General features: G+C 47.8%; 1 protein-coding gene across 18 annotated transcripts in view; it reads right to left on the bottom strand.

The window, feature by feature from the left end:
* The window catches only part of ZNF362 (zinc finger protein 362), a 35,075-nt gene extending 7,854 nt beyond the window's left edge, over nt 1-27,221 (bottom strand). Inside the window, exons 1-6 of one of the 18 annotated variants that reach the window (XM_048519114.1) lie at nt 26,468-26,810; nt 13,841-13,941; nt 11,305-11,534; nt 2,240-2,303; nt 1,342-1,588; nt 251-572 (exon numbers count right to left, since the gene is read on the bottom strand). In XM_048519114.1, the coding sequence (XP_048375071.1) occupies nt 251-572; nt 1,342-1,588; nt 2,240-2,302 (632 nt within the window). In that variant the 5' untranslated portion in view covers nt 2,303; nt 11,305-11,534; nt 13,841-13,941; nt 26,468-26,810. The other 17 variants (XM_048519113.1, XM_048519115.1, XM_048519116.1 and 14 more) reach the window with 17 other exon arrangements.
* Nucleotides 27,222-27,428: the final 207 nt, after the last annotated feature.

Raw genomic sequence — 27,428 nt, 5'->3', positions numbered from 1 at the left:
TTATTTATTTATTTATTTATTTAGGCTTTTATACCGCCCCATCCCCGAAGGGCTCTGGGCGGTGTATAGCATATAAAATAACAATATAAAACAGTTAAAACAATTTAAAGCAGCGATGAAACCAGAAGTTAGGTTTACACAATCTCAATTTATCCTATAAGAGAAGAAAAGAAAGAGTTGAACGTTTCTAGCAAAAGAAGAGCGAGAGAAAGAAAAAGAGGATAAAGAAAGATGACTTTTCCATTCCTACCTGTACGTCTTGCCCTCTTTTCCGATGTCACCCGAGGCTAAGATGGGATAGGGGACCACAAGGACAGGGGGTCCCGACGGGTTCTCCGCTTTTATCTTCTTGCGTCCTCGTTCCGTTTTGGGGGCCCCCAGCAGGCTGTGACCTTGGATGGTCTTGATGGAGTCCAAGAGCGGGGGGCTGGTGATCCCTGAGATGAGGGTAGGCGAAGAGGCAATGAGGCGGCTCTGGCTTGTTGAGGTGGGTGTGGAGGGGGTACTGGTGCCGGTTCCAGCACTAGATTCCGAGGTACTGACAGCGGGGGCACGGGAGCCTAGGCCCAGCCCTGGAAGGAGGAAGAAGAAAAGCTCACACCTACACGCCAGCAGCAGCAGCGGGGATGGGGCTGAGTAGCAGAGCCTCCGCTTAACATGCGGAAGGTCCCCGGTTCAATCCCAGGCATCTCCACTTGAAAGGACCAGGTGGCGGGAGATGTGAAAGACTGCTGTGTAAAAAGACCCCAGAGGGCCACTGTCAGTCAAAGAAGAAGAGGAGGAGGAGGAGGAGTTTGGATTTACATCCCCCCTTTCTCTCCTGCAAGGAGACTCAAAGGGACTTACAATTTCCTTTCCCTTCCCCTCGCCCAACAAACACCTTGTGAGGTGGGTGCGGCTGAGAGAGCTCCGAAGATCTGTGACTAGCCCAAGGTCACCCAGCTGGCATTATCTGGTTCACCAGATAAGCCTCCACAGCTTAAGGGCAGAGCGGGGAATCAAATCCAGTTCTCCAGATTAGAGTGCACCTGCTCTTGACCACTACATCACGCTGAGCAGACAAGTGACTTTAGTGAATTGTCTGATTCTGTACATGGTAGCTTCATGCATGTTAAGCAGAGGGGGGAAATCACACACAATTCAAAGCAGCAGATTAGGGGCAGAATGTCCTTGCTCAGACCATTCCTGCCACCAAAATTCCCAAATAGTTTTGAAAACCTTTCTGTTTTCAGGGAGGACTTTTCTTATTGTCCACTTGGCTTGCAATGAATGTCAGAGAGGGTCAGCAATTGCTGTTCTCTGTACCCCAGGTTCCAACCTCCCTCAATGCTCTGTGCATACCTGTGACCGTGCTGGTGGCTGGACGCGCATGCAGGGCCACGTCGGGCTGTGGGACAGCCTGGGGGTGCAGCCCAGGAACCTGCTGCAACTTGGGAATGGACATAATCGACTGGCTGCCCTCTGCAGGCGAGGGAGGCACCAGCAGCGGCTGCTGGGAAGACACTGAAGTTGGGGGCAAGTGCGGCGGCCGGATCTTCTCTGCCATGAGTTGTTCCTTGATTTTGTTGATCAGAACCAGGTTGTCCAGCTGCAGAGAGAGAGGAAGGTGACTGCTGACAAAGATGACCAGGCCTTTCCTGGAAATAAGGGCACCGGAATTCACAGATTTGGGCCTATGTAGACCAATCCCAGGCTTCGTGCAGGAAATTCAGAGCTCATGCCTTCCCTACAGATGACTATCCAACTTCTGTTTGAAGATCTCCAATGAGGGAGAACCTGTTACCTATCCAGGTGATTGGTTCCACAACAAGCGACTCTTACCACTATGGAGTTCTCTGTCTGTGACTAGCCCAAGGTCACCCAACCGGCATCTGCTGGAGGGCACGAGCTAATCTGGTTCACCAGATAAGCCTCCACAGCTCAAGTGGCAGAGCAGGGAATCAAACCTGGTTCTCCAGATTAAAGTGCACCTGCTCTTAACCACTACACCACCCTGGTTTTGCCCTGACCCTTGGGATCCTACAAGGGGACCATCTAGCTAAGGGTGGGCACCAAGTAACTAATGAGAGCTGCTGCCATCCAGGAGACAGCCTCTTGGATTTAGCCCAGCAGACCCATCTCTCTACACTGTGGTTTTTCAAAACGTCTAGAATCCCGTTCAGACAAACGTGGCTGGCACAGAAGCCCTGCAAAGGATTCTGGGCAAAGTGCAAACTCAGGACATGCAGCGTATGCTTACCTGGCTGGGCATGGTGGGAGGGGGCGGCCAGAAGTAGGGGTTGTTAAAGCGCGGCTCCGCCATCCTGAAGAGGAAGGCCAAAAGGAAAGAAAAATAAAAGAAGGTTATGGGTCAGGAAATGGCCCCATCTTCTGAAGTTCCCACACCTGCTCCCCTCTCCATCCCTCACCTCCAAAGACCACTCCACATTATGGACTGGCCATGTCATTAGTCCCATCCAAGAACAAAATGGGGCAGAGTTCAGAGTCACAAATCGTGGGGGGAAGAATAAGTGGAGGGAAAAAAAACGTTTCGACGATTATCTACCCCCACAAAAACTTTTACAAAAATTCTACTTTTTTCATATGTCAAAACTGTCAAAACAGACAGAAAATTTAAAAATAACAAAACATAACATTGGTGGCAAATCCACCTACAAGCCTCGATAAAAGTTTCCAAATAACTAAAAATACGTCCATGCGCACTAGTTATACTTTCAAATACCGACAAGGTTTCAAGGTCCTCAAGTCAATGCATTATGGGAGGTGAGCATTATCTTTTCAGTGTTATATTATAAGTCTTTTAGCAAGACTAACATCTGACACATGCGGCTGTACTAACCATTACTTAGTTATATATATAAAATACTCTGTAGTGACTTTACCAAGTTTAGAGTCAAGTCCTTGTCAGTTAAGTCACGGGTTAAAAACAGGAGGATTTATTTAGCTAGAAATTGCATTCAGTATTTTTATTTATAGTACAACTGCCCAAGGATAGTATCTGAGGTCTTTCATGACACCACTGCTCATTCCTAATGGAGTCACAGAGACTTCCAGTATATATTTACTCAATTAAATCAAAACTTCCTGATGGGATGATTTAAAAAACCCAAAACACTGAATGGTTAATAGTTTGAAGAAGAGAAGAAGAGTTTGAATTTATACCCCACCTTTCTCTCCTATAAAGAGACACAAGGTAGCTTACAAGCTCCTTTCCCTTCCTCTCCCCACAACAGACACCTTGTGAGGTAGGTGGGGCTGAGAGAGCTCCAAAGAACTGTGACTAGCCCAGGATCACCCAGCAGGAATGTAGGAGTGCGGAAACACATCTGGTTCACCAGATAAGCCTCTGCCACTCAGGTGGAGGAGTGGGGAATCCAAACTGGTTCTCCAGATTAGAATCCACCTGCTCTTAACCACTACACCCTCATCTCTTAATGGCCACATCTATAGAAAAGGAAGCTGTTCTGTTTTCAACTATATGGGGCCATTTGTTTCTCAGCACCTTGAATGCACAATAATTCCTTCTCTGTGTTTAGTCGGGGTCTCATGGAACTCAATGCAATTTTTCAAAACAGAAAAGCACACCCACACCAAAACGCAGCGGGCCTGGGGGGCTCAGGCGGCGACCCCCACTATGGGAACACGGGCTGTTACTATTTTCACTTTGTAAATGTGGAAGGCCTCTACGCCTGGCAAATCAATGCAAAAGCGGACGGGAGATCCTAGCAGAGGAGGGAATCTACCAAGTGGCTCTCGTCTCCTGTACAAATGCCTCTTTGTGCTGCGCTCGGGAAGCCGAAAACCACAGATGCTTCCTGGCCGCAGCACAGATGGGAGGCTGAGCTGCGGGAGACAAATAATACAGTAGGCGCAGACCTACGCCCCGCTTTGCCAAAATCGACCGCTAACAGGCCGAAGGGAGGGGAGAATCCAGAGCCTGTCGAAGCTGAATTGAGGAATTCGAAGGAGCTGTCTAGAAAGGGGGGGGGGACACACGAGTGATGTCGAGGACAGCGTTCTTGGTGCTATTGCTGCTTTAGAGATAAATAGTCAGGAGAGGTCTTGCCTTGAAGCATGCGCAGAGAACAACTCCTCATCATGTAGTGGAAGGGAATGCACCTTCTTGGGCAAAACCCCTGTATATGGGACTGCGGAGACTGTAAGAGGAACACTGTGGCACAGGGGTTAGGGTGTCAGAGTAGTAGATGGGAGATCCAGATTAAACATTACAAACTATAAATAGGACTTAAGCGTGTTGAATAGCAATTGACAATAAACAAAAAACACCACCAGTCCTGCCGCTTAAGAACACAAACACACAAACCTCGATGCTCACTAATTTACTAAGTGAACTAAAGTGAAAATAAGTGCACTGCTGTCTAGAACAGCTATGAATATACATAAATACAATGAAATCTGTGTTTCATCACGCAGTAAAAACAAAAAGAATTCCTAGAGCATAATTGTTCCTAATAATCAAGTGTATTTTCTGTAGAGGCAAAATGTCAGTGGTTTGAATTTTTGTCACTAATGTAAGAAAGTAACACTCTTGAAAAACAAAACGCAAGCATCGGTGGGGTACGCTCCTCAGAGAGCTAACGTTGCAATCGCGTTTATCTTCTCAAAGTAAACCCATTCAAACCTACACACACTCTGTCAACATTCAGCGCTTGGGCTTCAGAATATGGAAGGGGAAGGCGGAAAAGAAGATCAGAAGGGATTCCTTTTCAAAGCTGTGCCTATTTTTGGGACAAAAGAAAAAAATGTAATGCTGTGGATTGTTATAAAATCCGCTCGAAGGGTGGTAGCTATTCCCCTCCTAAAACGTCACCTGGATACAGGGCTATTTCTGTCCTGGCTCAGCTTCAAACTGGGATGCCATTTGGAACAGGAAATATTGATTTTCTACTCCCCCTACACACACACACCCCCATCCATATCCATTCCTGCAACGAGCACTAAAGCAGATAGAAGGATGGCACTATGAATAGAAGGAAGGATATAGAGACCTTTTACTGGATTTGGGAAAAGCAGGGCTGTTGGGAACCACCACAAAGTCCCCCCCCCCCCAAAGCTCTTTTATGACTCCCCTTATCGCCCAGAACCAGCTAGATCTTATGAAAATTGCTTGCTGTTTGCATGAATAGGCTAAAAATAATGTTCAATTCTCTCTAGGTCAGCGGTGGCGAACCTATGGCATGGGTGCCAGAGGTGGCACTCAGAGCCCTTTCTGTGGGCACACGTGCACAGAGTTCATCATGTGGGGGGGGGGGAAATCACCCACACACACACACATCTAGGCTGGCCTGGGCACAATCCTTTACCTGGGAGTAAGCTCGGTTGCTGGCAATGGGGCTTGCTTCTGATTAAACCCTCCTAGGGTCGTGATTCTCCTATTCGAAGCGTTACATGGTTGCTTCACCAAGTTTACTCCTGAGTGACGTGCGCCTCGGAGCCACCCGTGTTTTCTAATCTAAAACCTCAGTGTTCAGGTTCAATTGCCGTGTTGGCACTTTGCGATAAATAAGTGGGTTCTGGGTTGCAATTAGGGCACTCGGTCTCGAAAAGGTTCGCCAGCACTGCTCTAGGTGCACCAGACGTTTTTCCACTCCTTTTTTCTCATGCTTGTACCCCATCCTTCATCTGAGGAACCCAGTGCAGAACATGCTTCCCTACTTTTGTACTTACAACAAGACAGCAGAGTAGCCCAAGGTAACACTTCCCTTCTTCCCTCAATAAAGGGGTAGCTGCATTTAGGGCAACACACCAGATGCTCCTTTGTCCGACTCCCCAGAACTTTGTGTCCCAGCCCCTTTGGAGCAGTCCTAAGATGCAGATCCAAACATATGGCAAAACACCATTACAATGGAAAGGTGTGTGCGCGCACGCTGGGAAATAATTCCTCCCCGGGGGGACTCAGGTGGTAAAATATCTTCCAGGGCAAGCTTGCACAGATTCCTACCCCCTTAGTAATCAAAGTTTGCGAGGGGTTTTGGCAACGACAGCCACTCTTTGCGTTTAAATGCGTTTTAATTAATTCTCATCATTAAAATCAAAGCTACAGAATTCCAGTTTCAAAATTCATCACAAATTCCAAAAGAGGAAAATAATACACAATAAATCATTTCTTTCATCTTCATCAAAAACAGTGGCTTCCCTCTTTATTGTCTAATGAAGTCCTTCCACGTTCTCTGAATCGAGGCAGCGTTTTCAAACTAATTGTAACTGACTTAAGCTTAATATTGTACACTAAACAAAATTACTGGCAGTATATAGTTAAGAAAAGGAAAGAAGAGAGCAAAAGTGTGTTAGGGATGTAAAATTCTTAGTCAAATCATTGCTTTAATCTATGATGCTACATCTTAATTCCTACTATTCTATTTTATTTAATTCTAATTTGTGCAACAACAGCCACTCTTAATGCCTCTTTCCCCCCCACAAGCGTAGCAAAGCACAAATGCAGGACACATAAAATGGACCGACATTATCTCATGTTATGGCATTATCTAACGTTATGCCAGTATCCCATCAGGCCCAAGAAGTCTGACATCCCCAATCTGATCCACCGCTACCCAAACACACGAAACATGCTAACAAATCGGCAAGTAAAACCAAAACAGAGAGCAGAGTGGACAGGTGTGGGCAAAGAGCCAACCGCGGCAGCCCAGGGCAAGTAAGAACAGGCATGCATTAAATGGGCATGCCAAAACACCAACCGGCCCTGTAAGTGTAGGGCAGATCTGGCAGCATTGCTCGAAGGAAAAGACAGACACCTGCCACCTCATAACCCCTGTCTTTGGGGCATCACTGATCAGGGTACCTGGCAGGCAAGGAGGGGCATTCTATGATTTATGACACCAACCTGCTTTAGGCCTTTTTGCCATTTGCTGTGCCTGTCGGCAAAGCTTGCAAATAATTCACCTGTCTGCCTGTGACTAAGAAGAACCACCTGCAGAAAGCAGGGCTGAAAGGTGCTTGCAAATCGGAGGATGTGACATGTGGGGAAATCGAGGAAATTGCTCCCAAGCGCCCTCTGCGCCCCCGCTCACAGCGGGCTCCTTGGTATACCGAGGAGTTACGCCAAATGAAACGGGAACTCAGACGGCTAGAGCGAGCGTGGAGGAAGTCTTGCGACGAAGTGGCGCGAACAACTTATAGGACGTTTATGAAGGCCTATGAGTTGGCGATAAAGAGGACGAAGAGTGCCTATTTCTCGTCCTCTCTCGCATCTGCTAGCTCCCACCCGGTACAACTATTTCGGATTGTTCGATCCCTCACCTCTCTGGTGGAGGGGTCTACAAATTCTCAATTGGCTATTGGCTGTGAGGCATTTCAGAGCTTTTTTGTGGATAAAGTCACGTCACTCCGCCGGGACCTTATTTATTTATTTATTTATTTATTTATTATTTGGATTTTTATACCGCCCAATCCCCGAGGATCCCCTTCCACCCACAGTTGATACAGTAAGGGAACTCGAGGCTCCCTCGCCGTCTTCGGGTCCAAGCTTGGACCGGTTTTCCCTACGCTGCGAGCCTGATGTTGACAGGGTCCTAGCTGCTGTTAGGCCTACTACCTGTCCTCTGGATCCGTGCCCCTCCTGGCTGATAAAAGCTTGCCGGGAGGAGTTACGACCCCACCTGTTGAATATAGTTAACTGCTCCCTTGAGCAAGGAGTGTTTCCGGGTGGGTTGAAGGAGGCAGTGGTCCGCCCACTCTTGAAAAGACCATCTTTAGATTCCGGTGATCTGGCCAATTACCGCCCTGTTTCGAATTTGTCGTTTCTGGGGAAGGTAATTGAGAGAGTGGTGCTGGAGCAGCTTCAGGGCTTCCTGGAGGAAGCATCGGTGCTCGATCCCTTCCAGTCCGGCTTCCGTGCTGGGCATGGGACGGAGACCGCCCTCGTTGCCATCACAGATACACTCCGCATGCAGCTAGACCAAGGCAGATCCGAGCTGCGGGTGTTGCCCGATCTCACAACAGCGTTTGATATAGTCGATCACGACCTTTTGATCCACCGCCTGGTTGCCTCTGGGATTCAGGGCATTGTCCTTCAGTGGATTGCCTTGTTTCTCCAGGGTCAGGGTCAGCAGGTGTGGTGCTTGGGGATGAGGAAGCTTCCCATAGGAGCCCCACTTAGTTGTGGGGTCCCTCAGGGGCCTTGCTCTCCCCGCTTTTATTTAGCAGCATCTACATGCGACCCCTTGCTCAGCTGGGTGTGGAGTTTTGGGCTGGATTTTGTCACCAATATGCGGATGACACCCGGGAAGCTCATCTCTGTTGATGGAGGAAGCTGACCTCTGCCCCTGCAGCTCTGCAGCACTGTTTGGAGTCGGTCGCTGGTTGGTTGAGGCAGAGTAGGTTAAAACTTAATCCAACAAAGAGACTGGGTCGGGGAGAGACCCGGGGAATTCCAGCTCTCAGCCTGTTTTGGAGGGTTGCGTTGGCCCCGATGTCCCTGGCTTGCAGCCTGGGGGTCCGCCTGGATTCTCTTCATTATCAATGGAGGCCCAAAAGGTGGCGCCACGTTACCCTGGTTGCACTTTCATGTCCGCCAGGCGTACAGCGGCTGGCTCCCTATCTCTCCCAGTCCGACTACAGCCACTGTGATCCATGCGCCATGGTCACCTCGAGGGTTGGATTACCTTAACTCGCTTCCATGGAAGGGTCCTTCCCTTGAGACTGATCCGGAAGCTGAAGCTGGTCCAGAATCGCGGCGTTCCGGCTGTTGACAGGTGGTGATTATCTAGATCATATCACCCTGTGTGCTATGCCGCCTGCACTGGAGCTCCCAGTGGAGTTCCGGATGCGTTTTCAAGGTGTTGGTGGCCGACCTTCTTTAAAGACCTTATGCGGCATGGGGCTCCCTCATACCCCTAGCAGGACCGCGATCGCCACCCCTTATGTCCTGCACATAGGCTGCTGCGGTCAACGCATTGCAGAACTGCTGGTGATCCCCTACAGCCCTGCGACGATGTCTGGCTGGCCTCGACCGGGGCCAGGGCCTTTACGCACTCTGGCCCCTGCCTGGTGGAGATGCTCTACACTCCCGGCGCTGTCCGGGTTCATTCCTGCGGGACCTTGGTGAATTCCGCAGGGCCTGTAAGACGGAGCTATTCCACCGGGCTTTTGGAGGGGCTGGCTGCGGTTCTATTGCTCCCCACTGAAACCGGAACTAACCTGCCTTTTCCATCCTGGTAGGGCCCTGATTCCATCCTGGGCCCTGCCTCTCCTCCCTTCTCCTTTGGCCTTTAGACCAGGCGCCTGTGTGTGTGTGTTTTTACACAACCTTGTTGTTTAATCTGTATTTATTGTTTTAATTGCTGCTGAATTTTAATGAGTTAGATTTTATGTTATATTGATTTACTGTTCTGGAAACAGTTATGTTGTGAGCCGCCTCGAGCCCTTCGGGGATGAGGCGGCCTATAAATTTAATAAATAAATAAATAAATAAATAAATAAATAAATAAATAAATAAATAAATAAATAAAAGGCAGTTGGGTAGAAGAAGAAGAGAACAAGAGTTTGGATTTATACCCCACCTTTCTCTCCTGCAAGGAGACACAAGGTGGCTTACAAGCTCCTTTCCCTTCCTCTTCCCACAACAGACACCTTGTGAGGTAGGTGGGGCTGAGAGAGCTCCAAAGAAGTGACCAGCCCAAGGTCACCCAGCAAGAATGTAAGAGTGCGGAAACACATCTGGTTCACCAGATAAGCCTCCGCCACTCAGGTGGAGGAGTGGGGAATCCAACCTGGTTTTCCAGATTAGAATCCACCTGCTCTTAAGCACTACACCACGCTGACTCTCCAAAAAACATGGCAGCAGTAGCATCTCCACAGCCAGGTGGGGGACATGACCATCACAGCTTTTCTATAGGCTGCATTCTTCTACATCTTATAAAAAATATTACAAAAGGCAGCCCTTGGTATTGCGCACAAAGGAAGAGATGGGAGGAGCGATTTCTCCAATCGCGAGTTCGAGGTTTCCAAGCCACTACCCTTAAGTGAAACTACAAGACTATGATGCACCAACAGAGAAGAGCACCCCAAATTTCACTCTTGGTAGGAGGTGAGTCACTGCGTCTTGCAGTGACTTGAAATTTCCAGAAAGCCTTTGTAGAAAATCCTGCTGACCTTCTGGCCTCAGCCGCACAACTGACGACTGCTGGGCCTATTCACCAGACAGAAGTGTTGGGTAGTTTTGGTGACTCTTGGCGGTGGCGGCTGTTGCCTGTGGCACCCAAGATAGCAATTAACATTTGAGCAACCCAAGGATGTGCTCATAAACATTCTGGGGCGGATGAACCCCACTTAAGGGCAAACTCCTGTCCTGATATGAAAAGCTGTTGGACTTATTTCGGTCAAATGAGATTGACAGCCCAATCCAAGGGGACGAGGGTTGGTGGTGGGCACGGACTTTTAAAATATTATGACACAGTGCAGATTTTGGCTTCGTGAAAGGTACTTTTTCCCTGTGCGGACAGCAGAGTCATATTCTAAAAATACATTGGGGTTTGACTCTGACTAAACATAATGGTTTATCCTCAAACCACCTAACTGAAGCTTCTATTCAAATGATCAGATTTTTAAAATGCATTTTTTATCATGCAAGTGGAAGTTGGTAGCATCGCTGTCCAAAAATAATCCTAAGCCCCTATCAAAACCTGCCCGGAATCTCTCTCGTGTAAGAAGTTTTGACCAGCCCTTCAGCACCAATCATCACTATTAAAATATTTTAAACAATATAGTAAGTTTAAAAGGCACCCCACTAAGAAGAGTTTTTTGGATTTATATCCCCCCTTTCTCTCCTGAAGGAGACTCAAAGGGGCTTACAATCTCCTTGCCCTTCCCCCCTCACAGCAAACACCCTGTGAGGTGGGCAGGGCTGAGAGAGCTCCGAAAAGCTGTGACTAGCCCAAAGTCACCCAGCTGGCGTGTGTGGGAGTGCACAGACTAATCTGAATTCCCCAGATAAGCCTCCATAGCTCAAGCGGCAGAGCGGGGAATCAAACCCGGTTCCTCCAGATCAGAATGCACCTGCTCTGAGCCACTCCGCCACTGCTGCTCCTAAACAGAGCTTCTGCCCCAAATGCTGCAGATCTACTATCAAAATTATGCATAACATCTAGCGTTGCCAACTTCTAGGGTGGGCCCTGGAGACCTGCCAGAATCACAACTGATCTCCAAATGACAGAGCTTGGTTCCCCAGAAGAAAATGGCTGATTTGGAGGGTTACCTGTATGCCATTATACCCTGCTGAGACCCCTGAAACTGAAGAGGTTAGCTGCGCCGTGGTTCAGTACTCACAGGCCGGCCTCAGAAGCCCGATGGCCGCAGCTGCCTGGGGCGACGTGTAGATGATGCTCCAGGCTGGCAGGTGGTGGGTGGTCCCCTGCTGGTGCAGGCAGGTACAAGCACCAGTCCTTGGGGCTGGGGGGCTCACAGGCCTTCGCCAGTTCCTACCAAAGTGTTGTTAAAATAAGCGAGGGTCCCATGTGGGACTCCCCTGCTTGTGAGGCCCCCTCTGTCTCGCTCGGCTGAAATAGAGAGAAATAAGAGATTCTTTACACAGAAATGGCCACGCGGCTGGTCGGAGGGATAGGCCAGCAACATTGCCCCAACCTTTGGATAGAGTCCGGTGGCCAAGACTTGGGCTACAGCCCATTTGAGAGAAGAATGGATACAGTGAAACACGGGAACCAAAGCGTATGGGTGTGGATGCACGGGGGACAGAGATCAAGTTACATGTTGCAGTTGATTCAGGTAAGGTAGGGAGGTTAGGGCAGGTTAGGGAGCCTATCAGGGCCAGCTCCGAAGAGTGGCAAGATCAGAGGTCTGTTGGGGTCTCTAAGAGCAGTGGAGAGTCTCTTAACCCAATCGGAAGGCCAGAGGCACCAGGTGCACACCTCATAGCTTCCAAATTAAGGGGTCCAACCAGGGACCACCTGCCCCTGAAACCCATCTTGAAGTTCTCCTGGGGTAGGACTGCACCGCCCAGTAACGCCTTCATCTCACCCTAAGTCAAAGCAAAAGGGGCTGAACAGTAATAAAAGGCAGATTTCCTCCTCCACTTTCATTGTAGGCTTGAGAAAGTGGAACTGCAAAATAATAATAGTTGAATACAGAATCAGAAAGGGAAAAAGAGCTCTGGTCTTTTTGGGGATATAAAAAAAGTAATACAACTGATTCAATTTATGGGCTCACTGGACAAGGAAGCATTCCCTCTCCCATTGTTCTCCTGCTCTGTAAAGGAGAACAGAAGGGACTGAAGGCTACAACTGTCTTCATTTTAAATCCTCTAAGGGGCTTGAATCACAAATGGTCCCAAAACTTAACACTTCTGTCAGGCACATTTCTTCTCTGTTGCTGGGGTCAAATTGACTCCAGTTCAGTCCCAGCTTCAAAAACACAACAACAGCCACACAGACAGACAATGAGATGTCTTTGACAATGACTCAAATTATATATAATATTATCATATTACATTATTGTTGATAGCACAGGGGCATAACTATGAAACAATGAATCTGCTTCCCTTCACAGCTAGACAAAGGAGAGATTGCTTTCTATTAAAAAATGATTATGTTGGGGTCCTTTGGACTCCTGTATCTTGGACAGTCAGCATTTCATTCCCCAGTCATGTTATTTGTGGTCTAACCAATGCCGGTATTACGGCAACCTCTTGTCTTCATTACCACAGCTACTACCAGACTGGTCAGATGTTCCTCAAGAAGACTGTCTAGCAACCAAGAAGAGTTTGGATTTATATCCCCCCTTTCTCTCCTGCAGGAGACTCAAAGGGGCTTACAATCTCCTTGCCCTTCCCCCCTCACAACAAAAACCCTGTGAGGTAGGTGGGGCTGAGAGAGCTCCGAGAAGCTGTGACTAGCCCCAGGTCACCCAGCTGGCGTGTGTGGTAGTGTACAGGCTAATATCTGAATTCCCCAGATAAGCCTCCACAGCTCAGGCGGCAGAGCTGGGAATCAAACCCGGTTCCTCCAGATTAGATACACGAGCTCTTAACCTCCTACGCCACTGCTGCTCCCTGATCTTTCTCACCGCATGATGAAACCACAGGGAATTCTCAGGTGTGCTTCAATAAAGCACCATCTGGTCTGGTGAGTTTTTCACTGACAGTGTAATCCTCAATTTTTTTTTAAATCTCCACATTACCATAGAGTAGATTATCAAGGCTCCCTGCAAAGTCTGGAAACAACAGCTGGTGCTGCAAAAACAACTCACAGCAGCTGATATCTTACAGGCCACCTGGTCTGTAAACAGTCGCTTGTGTCCGAGGCCCCTTCCGCACATGCAGAATAATGCACTTTCAATCCACTTTCATCATTGTTTGCAGTGATTTTGCTCTTCCGCACAGTAAAATCCAGCTGTAAAGTGCACTGAAAGTGGATTGAAAGTGCATTATTCTGCACGTGCGGAAGGACCCAGAGAGAGGCAGGAGGGAGAACTTAATACGAAGCCTGCCTTTTTCCCCTTCCAATCCATGAAAGTTGGGTCAAGCCACACTTCTCCCGACTAGCCACTTTGGGGGCAAGGATGCACAACTAGATCCCACCTGTGAGAACCTCTCCACCCACCTGAAGCATCCTGCTCTTTAGGATCTGCACCAGGGTCTCCCTTGGAGTCCCCTCCTTAGAGGGCTCTCTCAGTGATGGCACCAGAGCTTTGGAATCAGTGACCTGGAGACACCCCCCACACCCCCCCCACTCCTAATCTTCTCCTCAGTCACGTCCTTGTTATACAATTCAGGGATGCAGAAAACACACTTCAACTGGAGGAACGGTGCCTGTTGCTGCCCTGTGCGTTTTTATGAGTTACTGCTCACGTTGTTGTTTTAGATGATGGTTGATTCCACGCTGCCCACTGTGTTTGACCATACGTTGCCTTGAGTACCACTTTGTTGACGGGCGACCAGAAATACAGGTGCTGGGGGTAAAGGGGAAGAAGATTAGGAACATCTCTGTTGGGTTAATGATATCTGAGCTGAGCTTCTCTTACTTCACTATGACAGGTATTCAGCCTCAGTGTGGCCAGGGGCACAAACTTTCGAACATGAGCCAAAGGGCTCTTGTCCCTCTAGTGAGCTAAGCCAGTGGACCCAAGACCAGGCCAGGATGCTTTTAGTTTGTTACTTTCAATTACAATTCATTGCAATTCCTTGGCCTCTACTAGCAAGGTTGCTCACTGTCTTTTAAAGACTCCCTCGCCTTTCCCCTTTTCCTTTTCATGTTCCCCCTTGTTTTCTGCCTAGTTCTTCCCTCCCTCCCATGAACGGGAATAGATAGATTTTTGTCTATTAATTGAAATGAGGTCCTTTGTGGAGGTTACCTCTGAGCCAGCGTGGTGCAGTGGTCAAGAGCAGGTGCACTCTAATCTGGAGAATTGGGTTTGATTCCCCACTCTGCCACTTGAGCTGTGGAGGCTTATCTGGGGAACCAGATTAGCTTGTGCACTCCAACACATGCCAGCTGGGTGCCCTTGGGCTAGTCACAATTCTTTGAAGCTCTCTCAGCCCCACACACCGCACAGGGTGTTTGTTGTGGGAGGAGGGGGGGAAGGGAAAGAAGATTGTAAGCCACCTTGAGTCTCCTTACAGTAGAGAAAGGGGGGCTATAAATCCAAACTCAACACTCTTATTTATATTACTGGGAAACCCAAAGATTTTACATCACCTGGACAATTTAACTATAGAAGTCAAATGACTGAGGTTTTCAACTGAGATGTGTTGCTTGTTGGATGGTTTTACTGATTGTATGTATATTTATGAGCTGACACTGTTGTTTGCCGCCTTGAGCCCAGTTTGCCAGGGTGGGGCAGGGTATACATTGGAAATAAAATAATGCGAAGGAAGCAATGGAAGCTGGAAATGCAAAGCTTTGCCCAGCAGGAAGATCCAACCCCAGCCCCTCCGCCCCATTTTTTCCATTTCCGCAACATCCAGCACTTGGGTTGCTGCCTATGCAAACAGGCTAACAGGAACACAAAGTTCAGTGTAACGTCTGTGGATGCCCTAAAGGTGCTAATGCCTCTCTTAAGCATGGCAACAACACAGTTTCCCCAGGCAGAATTTTTCCTGGCGGTGTGTGGAAACAGAGAGGGCAGTAGAGAATCAGATTATGATCTGCTACGGAGGTCAAAACAGAAGCAACAATTCTTCTTTGTATGTCTTCTCTTGCATTGCAAAAGGGATATTGCAGTCCCCAGTCCGGTATGGAACTGTTTAACGCCGGTGCTCCCCAGACCTGCACAGATAAGAATTAAATTTCATGGACACAGAAGGTGGGCAACCCCATCCTCAGAGTGGCCACACACAGTTTATTGAGCGTGCTAAAATTAGGGTGCCCGCAGCCTTTAAAAATGCAAACAATGTAAAGGAAGTACGTGCTTCATTGTCCTCGATTTTGTTTACAAGTATTATTCCAATAAAAATAATGTCCACATAAAGCTCTGAATTTGTTGACCTGTAACATTTAAATTACGCTTGCTTTATCCCCCCCCCTTGTTTGTTTCAGTTCAAGTATTTGTCTTCCAGGACAAAAAAAAAAAAAAACTAACAGGAAGTGGTTTTTAAACTTACCTAAGTCAAAATACACCCATTAAATCACAACGCTCTCTATGTACTGTTCTGGGAAGTTTTCCGGTCCAACTTTTTCCAGAAAACCCTGTCCCGTTCTCCAACACTAGGAGAACACTGCATCGTCCCCCTTCCCCCAAATCTTTACTATGGGATACAAAGCCCTTTAAATACTCTAAATTACTAAATAAACAAATGTTCAGTATTTTCTGATGGGGTGCATTTTTTGCAGAATTACATCAGGAAACAGAACACGAGGATGCAAGGCCTTCTATTACTTCCTTTTATTTATTACTTAATGATGATAGATAGATAGATAGATAGATAGATAGATAGATAGATAGATAGATAGATAGATAGATAGATAGATAGATAGATAGATAGATAGATAGATAAGTCTTCGCCATAGTGGGCTCGGGGCAACCTACAAAAATATTTAAAGTCCCAGTTTTAGGCCCCTTCTGCACATTCAGAATAACGTACTTTCAATTTACTTTCAATGCACTTTGAAGCTGCGGGGAATAGCAAATCCCAGTCACCCTGGTGTCTGTGCACTCATTGCCAGAAGGCGGGAGCAGGATTCCTCCTACTGAGCCACTGGAAGAACACAGTCCTGTTACTAATTAATTAATTACTGGCCTTGCTAATGTCAGACGAGCCACGAATTTGCTATTTACAAGCCTGCATTGTCTCCTTAAACAAAAGACGAGGATTTCTTTTTTCTTGCATGAAAGCTAGAAATTCAGGGAAGTACATCAGAGGCGTAACGAGGCAGCCCTGGGCAAACTGTAGCCCTGGGCAAAACCTGAGTTGGATGCCCGCCCCCCCACCATGGGTGGCCACTCCACCACGACCAATTTTTTTTGCACCAGGACATTGGTGCCTGCAGGAGGTGCATTTTTAGACATATCAGCACCAATATTTCAGCATATCGTCAGGAGACTGCCCTTATGCCACTCCCCAGGTTTGGTGAGGTTTGGCCCAAGGAGTCCAAAGTTATGGTCTCCCAAAGGGGGTGCCCCATCCCCCATTGTTTCCAATGGGAGCTAATAGGAGATGGGGGCTACAGTTTTGAGGGTCCATAACTTTGGCCCCCCTGAACCAAACTGCACCAAACTTGGGGGGTGCCATCATCTCCAGATGATACCCTGAAATTTTGGTGCCGATACATCCAAAAATGCACCCCCTGCAGGAACATCCTAGAAATTTGCCCAAGAATCTTCGTTCTGCATTGTGTTTTCTGCATTGCTGTCAATGGGGGTTGCAGGCTGTGGGGGACACATTTCTGAAGGCACAGTCTTAAAAATTTCAGGGTCTCATCAGGAGACTGCCCTAATGATACCCCCCAAGTTTGGTGCAGTTTGGTTCAGGGGGGCCAAAGTTATGGACCCTCAAAACTGTAGCCCCCATCTCCTATTAGCTCCCATTGGAAACAATGGGGAATGGGGCACCCCGTTTGGGAGTCCATAACTTTGGACTCCCTGAACCAAACCTCACCAAACTTGGGGGGTAGCATAAGGACAGTCTCCTGATGATACGCTGAAATTTTTGTGCCGCTAGCCTAAAAACCGCGCCCCCTGCAGGCCAACAATGGAAAACCACTAAAATACCCAAAAATGAACCCAGCATTTTGATGCCCCCTCACAAGGTGATGCCCCTCACCTTGCCCAATGGGCATTACACCAGTGAAGTACATATAGGAGTTGTAAATGGCCAGTAGCAAAGGCCAATTTTAAAGAAGCTCAAATATAATATAACCAAGATAACAAAGTCTGTACTGTCAAAGGCTGGAATGGTTGGAATCAATCAGATATTGCAAGTTTCTGGACCCTGTGGCCACGGTCTGGTAGATTTTGCTCCCAGTGTTCCGCCCGCATCTACGGCTGGTACCTTCAGAGGCCAGAAAGCCCACAACATCACAAAACAGAGTTTCTTTTAAAAATGGACCCATACTACTGGCAGTCTGCACCTTCTCAGAAGAGACTATACACAACAGGTAGAGCCATGCATCTGACTTTCAGAAGGAGGGTCAAATCTTGGATCTGCAACCAATACTTCTCCAAGGCGCCTCCAAAAATGGCAACATCAGGTATAGTTTGAAAGGGGAACTGATTCCCCCCCTGGTGACAGCAACATGTTAAATCAATGCTCCAAAGTCTACATCAGTTTGCTGTTCTCTTCAGGGTGTCATTTTCAATGTTCTGACTTCAAAAGCCCAAAGGGGCCAAACATGATAGGACCCAAAGCGTGGAAGCCCTTTCATATTTTTCGTTTACATGCAGAACCAGATCAATCAACAGTATGAAAGAAAGATGAAATATTGGGTAGATTTACAGCTAACCGAAAGCTATTTATAAACTTCTTGAAAAACAACACAATGATTCTGTATTCTAGGGCTCCGATGTTTAAAACGGTTGAGATATTACTTTACCATCAGAAGGAACTGTATGAACTGCTTGGTTTTTTCTTAATATGAAGATAACCTTAAAATGAGATTGAGAACGCTAGACTAATATGGTAAAATAATTTAACCTGATAGGTGAATAGTCGGAAGTCACTATGTACCCTGTTTCCCCGAAAATAAGACATACCCTGAAAATAAAACGTAGTAGAGGTTTTGCTGAAGTGCTTAATATAAAGCATCCCCCAAAAGTAAGACGTAGCAAAGTTTTTGTTTGGAAGCATGCCCGTCGAACAGAACACCAGAGCATGCAGCTGTGGAGCAGAAAAAGAAGACATCCCCTGAAAATAAGACATAGTGCATCTTGGGGAGCAAAAATTAATATAAGATACTGTCTTATTTTCGAGGAAACACGGTATGTTTCTATTTGGTATGTATGTATTTTAATTTTTTTGCTGTTCCAAATTTTTTTCTTTTTTCTCTGTTCTTCATTTTTTGCCTGAAACTTTAATAAAGGGATTTTTTTAAGTGGAATCCCAACAGCTACCAGCCTCCTGCTTCCTGTGCTGGCCAAAGGGACCCACACTGGCATTTCCAGCTGGGAGATTTATAGAATGGCACATGATGCTCCAGGCTGGGACAGTCAGGTGATACGGCATGGCCAATCCGGTTTCACCAACAAGAATAAAGAGCCAACTCACCCCAGGGAGGTTGCCCTAGAGCAGGGGTCCCCAAACTACGGCCCGGGGGCCAAATCAGGCCCCCGGAAGACATTTATCCGGCCCGCTGGGCAGAAGCGGATCTCCCCCTTCTCTATCTCCTTTTCCCCAGGTTTACAAACAGCATTAAGCGCGGGTGACTCGCTACTCATTCCAAGCGGCGAGGAGGGACCCATTACAATGCAGCAAGGGGAGAGGAGAGGCGGCAGAAGCTGCCTCTCCCTCCCTCCTGCCTCATTGTTTATGGTCCCCCTCCGGCCGCTTGGAATGAGCAGCGAGTAGCCGAAGGCTGTTGTAAACCTGGGGTGAGGGGTACCCAAACCAGGTGGCTGGAGCCCAGCACCCGACTAGACCCTAGAAACAACCCCAAGCGGGGCGACTTCGCTGCTCATTCCCAGCGGCCGGAGGGGACCGGTACCAATGCAGCAAGGGGGAGAGAGAAAGGCAGCGGAGCTGCCTCCTCCTCCCCCCCCTTGCCTCGTTGGTTGGGGCCCCTCCGGCCGCTTGGAATGAGCAGCGAGTCGCCCGCGCTTGAGGCTGTTTGTAGCCAAACCTGGGGGTGGTCACCAAACTCCAGGTGGCCCTGGAGCTGGCACCCGATGGAGACTAAACAGCCCCAAAGGCAGGCGACTTCGCTGCTCATTCAAGCCCCGGCGGAGGGACCCGTACCAGTAGCGAGGAGAGAAGCGTGAGCCAGGGCTGGATTGGAAGGGGACCGCGGGGGTGGGGGGCTCGGCCAGGGGCAGGTCGAGGGCGGATGGATGGCGCCCCCCCCACGGGCGGCACTTGGTCCGGCCCCCGGCTGGGCTCTGGCCATGCGTGAACTGGCCCCCTGTTTAAAAAGTTTGGGGACCCCTGCCCTAGAGGACTGAATGTTGGTCTATAAGGGCCCTAAGGCTGATCGTGCGGAGCTTTCCACATTTTGCAGAAAGGAACGCAGCCCATTAAAAAAAACAAAAACATCCATTCAAATGTTCAATGCTGGGGAACTAACATGTCCAAGAAGCAGACAGAAATTTTGGCACGTCTCCTGACTCCTGTTTGGACATTACACGTCAGTGTCTAAGTGTTTAGCAATGTGGTATACAATTAACGTTAAGTAATTCCACTGAGGTTTTTCATTATCGACACTACTACAAAGGAGAGAACGGGGCTGAGGAAGAAAGAACACAGTTCCTTGGGTATGGTATCATTTCAGGGACTAGCTTGAAAATGGCTGGTCAGCTATGGAGAATCCAGTTCACCCAATAAGAGTCCACCACTCTTAACCACTACACCATCCTGGCTCCCAGCAGAAAACGGCTCAACGATTTGTTGTTTTCTTTTCTCCCATAAAAGCACAGCATCGGGATGTATGGCCAGGTAGGACAGTGCTCTTGGGGGAACTACCAGAAGGACAGACGGTAAAAAGCAAGATGAAGTTTTAGTAGAAATGATCAAATAAGAGTGGATTCAAACGTAAAGAATCAGTCCTTTGAGGACTGCGTCACTCATCTGGCCTCCCAAAGTGGAGTCTTTCAAAAGCACTAGTTTGGAATCTAGACCCAAGCAGTCAACATCTGTGAAAATCATCGCCACGTTCTTGGATGGCTTCACATAGACCAGGGGTCTGCAACCTGCGGCTCTAGAGCCGCATGCGGCTCTTTCAGCCTTATACTGCGGCTCTGCATGGCCTGAAGGTCAGAGGGTAGTGTGGGTGTGTCCCACCAGAGCAGCCGCCATCCCCCCAGCCGCTATCCCCCCTCTGCCCGGCGCCACTGCCTCTTGCAGTGCGAGAGGCGGCAGCACCTGGCAGGCCGCAGCCACCATCCCCCCTCTGCCCCACAGAGCAGGCGGCTGCCTGCTCCATTGGGCAGAGGAGGTTTCCCTGCCCGGCGGCCCCGCCTCCCAGCGCTGGAAGGAAAGGTGAGTGGAGGGGCCAAACCGGAGGCAGCTCCATGTGGAGCCGCCTCTCCGGCTCGGTAGATCTTCCGGGCAATGGAAAACGGGTCCAAATGGCTCTTTGGGCGGTAAAGGTTGCCGACCCCTGACATAGACCATCCAAAGAGGAAATACTGTTCCCCTCACATGGCCTTTAGAACCATATGCTGCCCTTTGCGGGATTTGGAGAAAACACGCAATAGACCATAAAGAACCATCTGCCACGTTCTATGACATGCCCGACAATGGGTCAAATATTACTAGTCTTAGAAATGTTTCCTGGCTTTGTCTATCAGTCCTTATCTAAGTTAGACATTTCAGGCACAACAGTGAGATTGAAGAAAAACGAATCCATTCTCTTCCAGCCAAAAAATCTCTCCCCTGAGTCTTAAGAGACAATTCTAATTTTTTTACTACCAAAGAGCCCCCGGGACTGGACCTGAGCTCCGGGTCACGGTGTCTTGAATTCAAATTTCAACAGCCTAGATTCACTCAAAGCAATGACCTACTAGACAGGACGATTGTAGAAATTACTAAGATCACACATTCAGCTCTCACACAGTATCAGCGGCAACCCTCATATTAATCTTATAAGGTCAAGGGGAGGACATCTACTTCATCCTACCTCTCAAGGATCCACCGATTCAACAACTCAGTGACGAGTAAGAGAGGGTATGAAAAAAATATTTCACAATTCCGTGTCAGTTTGAACGCAGGAAAGGAAAAAAGGGGAGATTCCTTCTGACCCCATCACTGTCGATTAGTCAGGGAACTATCAGGCCCCTTCCGCACATGCAGAATAAGGCACTTTCAATCCACTTTCACAATTGTTTGCAAGTGGATTTTGCTATTCCGCACAGTAAAATCCAGCTGCAAAGTGCATTGAAAGTGCATTATACTGCATGTGCGGAAGGGGCCTCTGAGCTTTTTTGGGGGGAGGGGGGTTCCAAAGGAGCCCTGTTCAGCAGCTACTTGTTCAAAAAGCACACATGTTGGATGGGGAAAGGGCAAGAGGGTAACTGAACTTGGTTCCATCCAGTGATTCGCTTTGGTCAGCCAAAAAGCATGCAAAGGGCTCCTCAGCTCTTTTCCCCTTCAGTCCTTTAACGACTCACTTCCATTTACAGCTCTGCTCTTGCATGGGAGTCAGCTGGAGGGTGTAAGTGGGCAAACGCTGCCAAAGCTGGGACACATTAAAAGGACTCTTGAATCCCTTTCCAGTGTTAACTTTAATCCTCATCAGATTTTGGACACATTCACCCCTTTTTGACACACCAGCCTCTGCACAGAAATCTAAATCCCAAGAAAGAACCGTTAAGTAGCTATGAAAATTTTTGCCAAAGCCTCTTTCACTGATTTAAAGTGGAAAGGAGGGCGTTAAAGAGCCTTTTGCCCACATCTCAGCTTTTGGCCAGGGAGAGCCAGTAGGTAAGCCTGATGTTGATGTTATTCGTCCATGAGCAGTTCGAAACATCCCATCTTAAATATTACCCTAGGACAACTACTGTCATGTTGCTGTTATGCTAAACTAGATGCAATTTTCAATTAACTCATGGCTCTTGTCCAAAAGGTGGCTAGCCAAGGCCTCACAGGGTGGACCATGGAGCCAGGAAGGGTACATGCAGGTGTCACACTTTTCTCAGTGACCCCTAGAAAGTAGGAGAGGAGAAAGTAGGATAGAGCTGACTCCTGTATGATCTAGAAGAGGCAAAGGCCTGCGCCACCTCCCCAAGCAAACATTCAGTTTCTGCCTTTATGCCCCCTGAGCTGCTCACCTTCACATGCTTGTGTCTTTGCCAACATACAGGACTAAGCAAATGAAGGACACACTTTTACAAAGCCTGTGTAGTCATTCTTTCTGGAAAACAGAGCCCTTTGGCTGGCTTTTGGAATGAACAACAAAAAAGTAGGAGGGACCCTACCAAAGTCTCCACTGCAAGTCAGAGAGGCAAGGAGGGATTTTAAGAGGCCTTTGCTTCTGTCCCATGTGAGGTAGAAAACAACCGAAATGTACGAACAAGGGATTGGGGCTGGGTAGAGGTTCGGTGAGAAACCACGACCCCTTCCACACATGCAGAATAATGCACTTTGCAGCTGGATTTTACTATGTGGAATAGCACAATCCACTTGCAAACAACTGTGTGGAAATCCACTTGCAAACAATTGGGGTGGTATCCCAACCTAATACATCTAGTAAAGAGGTAGGTTAGAACCCTTCCATTTTTATTGCTCTTCTGTAGTTTCCAAGTGTCCAGGAGGCCACCAAAAGGACAGGAAACAGACAGAATACTTTTGTATGAGATGCTGACTCTTGAGAGCGACACTGAAAGCCAATTCTGGCTAAATTCATTAAAACAGTAACAATAAAAGTTTTAGTCCTGTGTGCAAAACAATAATCCTCTCCCCAGTTCATTCTAGAAATACATGCATGACTAGTTGGTGGCTTGGTTCTGCATTCATGCAAGATTCGTTTCCTAAACCTTGACAGTTGAGGCACACCGCTTCCTGCACTGAAACAGAAGAGTCATTCTTATACCCAAAAGGTTTACTTTTTAGACTGGAAAGAAAATAATGGGGGGTTTGCCTCATCTTTCTGTACAAGCTGCTGTTCTACGCAGATTTCCTGACTGGAAGGAGATTGTTTCATTTTAGTTTATTTGCCGCAACGCATCTTTGTTACTGAGGGACAAGGTGGATGAGCCTAGATCAGGGACTCATGCAGAGAGACAACGTGTAGCATTCTCTGCATGGAAGTAATTCAATGGTTTTTCTGCACTGGAAAAGATCCCTTGTGGAAGGGGCGGAGCAAAAATACTCATCTAGAGCAGGGGCTGACAGGAAGACCTGATAAATAAATTAATTATGCCAAAAAAAAAAAATCACAGGCAGCCTCCTTTCAGAAGCCTCCAATTTACCCAAAATCCAACTGACTGCTAGCAGAATACGAGGGATTCTCACATTGCACATATTTCATTGACCCAGCATCCTCCAGAACTCCATCCATAGGATGCTGATGCTAGCACTGGAATGTAGAAATCAGATGGATAAATAATCAGTTTTACCAATCCCAATTCCATCCCCAGTGCTAGTATGGCCCTTTGCAGAGGCATTTTTCATTCACAAATCTGCACGGATCACAGCATTTCCCATACCTTAAAGACTGGTCCCTATATTTTCTCTACCAAGAGAACTGTGCATCTGCCTAGCCCTAGGAAGATGCAACATTGAATCCAGAACCCCTTAAAATAAGACGGAACCATTCACCCCTCACAGAGAACACCTACACTTTGGTGGTCCAAGTGAATTCAGAACAGCAACAACAGCATAACCAAGCAAAGCTATTCCTCTTCCATCAAAGAAGCAGAGTTCTGTGTGACCCAAAAGCTTGCAGACTTCACGTGCCAACAAAAAGCTGGCCTAGTTTTGTTTTCTCCCCCGAAAAAAAGAATTCTCTCTATATAAGGCTTCCCTGTCTTGGTGCTTCCAATCTCTATGATCAACAGAGCAAACAATGCCTTCTATGACAAAAAAAGATAACCCCAAATTTCCAGATCTGTCCCCGGATGTCCAAAACTCAACACATGACTCCACCTTTCCAAAGGCCTCCCAGTTGGCCTAGGCAACAAATCAAACTTAAATCAAGTTGGCGTAAAAAGACAGCAACCCAGATTTCAAGCCTTTCCAGAGGTAGCCAGCACATATAAACCGAACAAAAGGACATACATTTAGGCGTCCAGTTAAAAAAGGCTTTCCCCACCCTCTACCAAAAATAAATTCCTACTTATCCTAACACATGCTGCTTCTTTTACACCGATGATGCAACATTGTTCTCCACCGACTGCACAGCACACAGGACTCACAACATTTCAGAAATTATGGATATAGCAACATCACATGTATGGAAAGAAACATACAGACATACATATATGAAACCCACAACCCTCTGTAACACACAACTCCCTCTGTGCAAGGGGGGGGGGGGATCTCACCATTCTTTATAGCTGCAGATTCCACACTACAAACAGAGCACATTCCAGCCCAAACAGCAAATTTCCAAAGTATCCACAAAATTGGCATTTCTAGAAAACTCTGATTTTAACCAAAGGGAAAACAAACAAACAAAAAGCACAGGAAAGTGTCTACTTTTAGGAAAGGGAAAACAAACAAACAACAACCCAAAGGCACATCTTTACAGATCAAAAGGGAAGGACCATCACATTCAAAGGAACTTGTTTCCCCCTCGTACGCCAAACGGAACCTTTTTTAAAAAAAGCAAAAATAACAACATATTATCCATGTTAGTTGGGGGAGGGGTGTTTTCCCTGGACACATTTTTGCAGGCAACTTTTTCGCGTGGCTCCGCTCCAGCTATTAAAACAGCCTATTGAAGTCGCTTTTTTTGTTTTTTGTTTTTTGCAAAAAGTGCAACGAACACACAATTCCCGGCGCAAACGAAAAGGGGGAGAAAACAGCGCAAACATCCCCCGCGCAGCTACCAAACGCCAAGCAAGGAAGAAATAGATCTATTTGCAAAGCAAGGAAGAAATAGATATATTGCAAAAAAAAGAAGAAGAGAGAAACAAAACAAAACACCCCTTTCGGTGCCCCCTTCTTCCCTCCCCCCCCTCGCCGCTCCCACATTCTCAGACAGTTTTTTTATTAAAAATTTGCAGACAAAAGCAAAACAAAAATGGCAGCCTGGCTTATTTTTAAAACAGACCAGGGACGCCATATTCTGCAGATCTGCAGAAAAACCCGGAGAAATCTGCAGCTCTGCCTCGCCGAGAGGGGAAAGGAGGCAGGAGAGAGAGAAAAAAAATCCCAGGCAGCTGCACAAGTATAAAGTCGGAGGGGGAAAAAAAAGAAAAGGTAAAAAAAAAAAGGGGGAGAGAGAAACGCTCTCCCTTCGCCATCGCTCCAGTGGCATGCAAGCATTGGTGGCCGCAGATTTGCACCGAAGGGGTATTTTGTTTTATTTTCTTTTTGAATAGCCCGGCTTTTATTTATTTTTAAAAAAATAGACACTTCCTATACCAATACACATGCTCCACTTTCAAAATTGCAAGCCAGCCAGCGATCCGTCTGCAAGGAAGAAAATGGGCTCCCCCCTTTCGCTTCCTTCCCCCCCCCGCCCCCCGCCTCCTCCTTCTCCTCCACCCGCCCAAGCTTCGGGAAAGGAGGAGGAGGGGGCACCGGGAAGATCGCCCCCACCTCCCCCCACCCCCCCGATCTGGACACTGATCGGGTGCAAATGCATGCATGCCCATTTGCACACAACCCAGGCAAAGCGCTCTCTCTCTCTCTCTCTTTTTTTTTCTTGCAAAGCTTTCTCCGGCGGCGCGAGCTTGCAAACTGACATGCATTTTTTTTATTTTGCGAAAAAAAAAAAGAGAACAAGGCAGGCGAGGCTAGAAGTGCATGCAACTTTACGCGACTAAGGGATGCATTGGCAAAGGCACACAAAACCCCCTCGCCCTCCCCTCTTTCTTTCTCTTCCCCCCTCCCCCCCCCTCCGCCGCAGTCTTTTCCTTGAGAGTTCAGGCTTTTTTTCTTTTTGGAAGGGGGGGTAGAAATAATACACACCTTGATTTGCAGAGAGTTTTGCAAACGGGCTTGGGTTTTTGCAAACAGACATGGGGAGGAAAAGAATTTTTGCACGGGAGGGGGGAAAAATCAGCCCGTCCAAGTTTATGGGGTAAAAAAAATCACCTCCCCCCGCGCCGATCTTGGGATGGTCCGTCTGTCTAGCTTGGATTTTTTTCTTTTCTTTCCTTTTTTTGCCCTCCCCTCCCCGCCCCCCCCCCCCTCGTTGGGTGGTTATAAGGCTTCAGTTCAAACCTTCCGGGTCGCCCTGCAGTTCACTTCTGGTTTCTGCGCGCCCCAGAGCCAGCAAAAGGCTTGCTTTCCATGAGATCCAAAGAACAAGAAAAATACTCCTTCTTGGCAATTGATCCCTCCCTTTTCTTCTCTTCCACCCCCCACCCCCCAAACTCCCGTTTTTTCAAAAAATCTTATATGGGGAGATTTGGAATAATCTTCCTTCCTGGTCTAAAATATTTTTTTTTTCAAAGGTTCACTTCTTGCAAGAGAAAAGCAGTTTCCAAAATGGGCAGATGCAGAATTGGCTGGAGCGATGGGGGGGCAGGGGAGGAGGGGAAACAGGGGAGGGAGCCTTTGGAAAAGAAAACATGGGGGGGGGTGAAAGGGGGGGGAGGAGATCTGGGGGGAGGAGGAAAGGGGGGGAGTGGGTTTGGCAGCCTGTAGAATGTGCCCAAGCCCTGCTGGCGGAGAGGGTGGGCTCACTTGTGTCCCCCACTGCTGGTGGAGAGGGTGGGCTCACTTGTGCCCCCCACCCAGAGTTCTTAAGGCTCCTCGCCCCCCTCCCCCCCCAGCAGAGAAAGTTGCCCTAAGCTATCCACATTTCCTGGTTTGGCACCAAGACAAAATCGCCCGCTTCTCTCTATATTCTGGCCTTGCTTCTTTCTTTTTCCTTTTGGTGGCTTTACCTGCTAACATCCGCCTGCAGGAAGCAGCGATCTTGTTCTTTCTCGGAGGCCTTCCGGGTAGCCTGCTGCATCCGCTGTTTGGGGGGCTTTGAAACAGAAGCGAGGCAGTCAGAAAATGGACCAAAGGGAGAGACAGTGAGGGCCGGAAAGAGGAAGATGAGATGAGCAGGGGTAGTATTTACCTCTGTGCCAGTTGTGGAGGTTTAGGCATCTTGTTGAGAAGGGTTACACTGAATTCAGTGTTGTCTATTCAGACTGGCAGCAGCTCTCCAGGGACTCAGGCAGAGAGAGGG

The sequence above is a fragment of the Sphaerodactylus townsendi genome, linkage group LG16 (genome assembly GCF_021028975.2).
Source record: "Sphaerodactylus townsendi isolate TG3544 linkage group LG16, MPM_Stown_v2.3, whole genome shotgun sequence".
In the NCBI taxonomy this organism is placed as follows: Eukaryota; Metazoa; Chordata; class Lepidosauria; order Squamata; family Sphaerodactylidae; genus Sphaerodactylus; species Sphaerodactylus townsendi.
The sequence above is the reverse complement of the archived record's forward strand: the minus strand, read 5'-3'. Positions and strand labels throughout refer to the sequence as shown.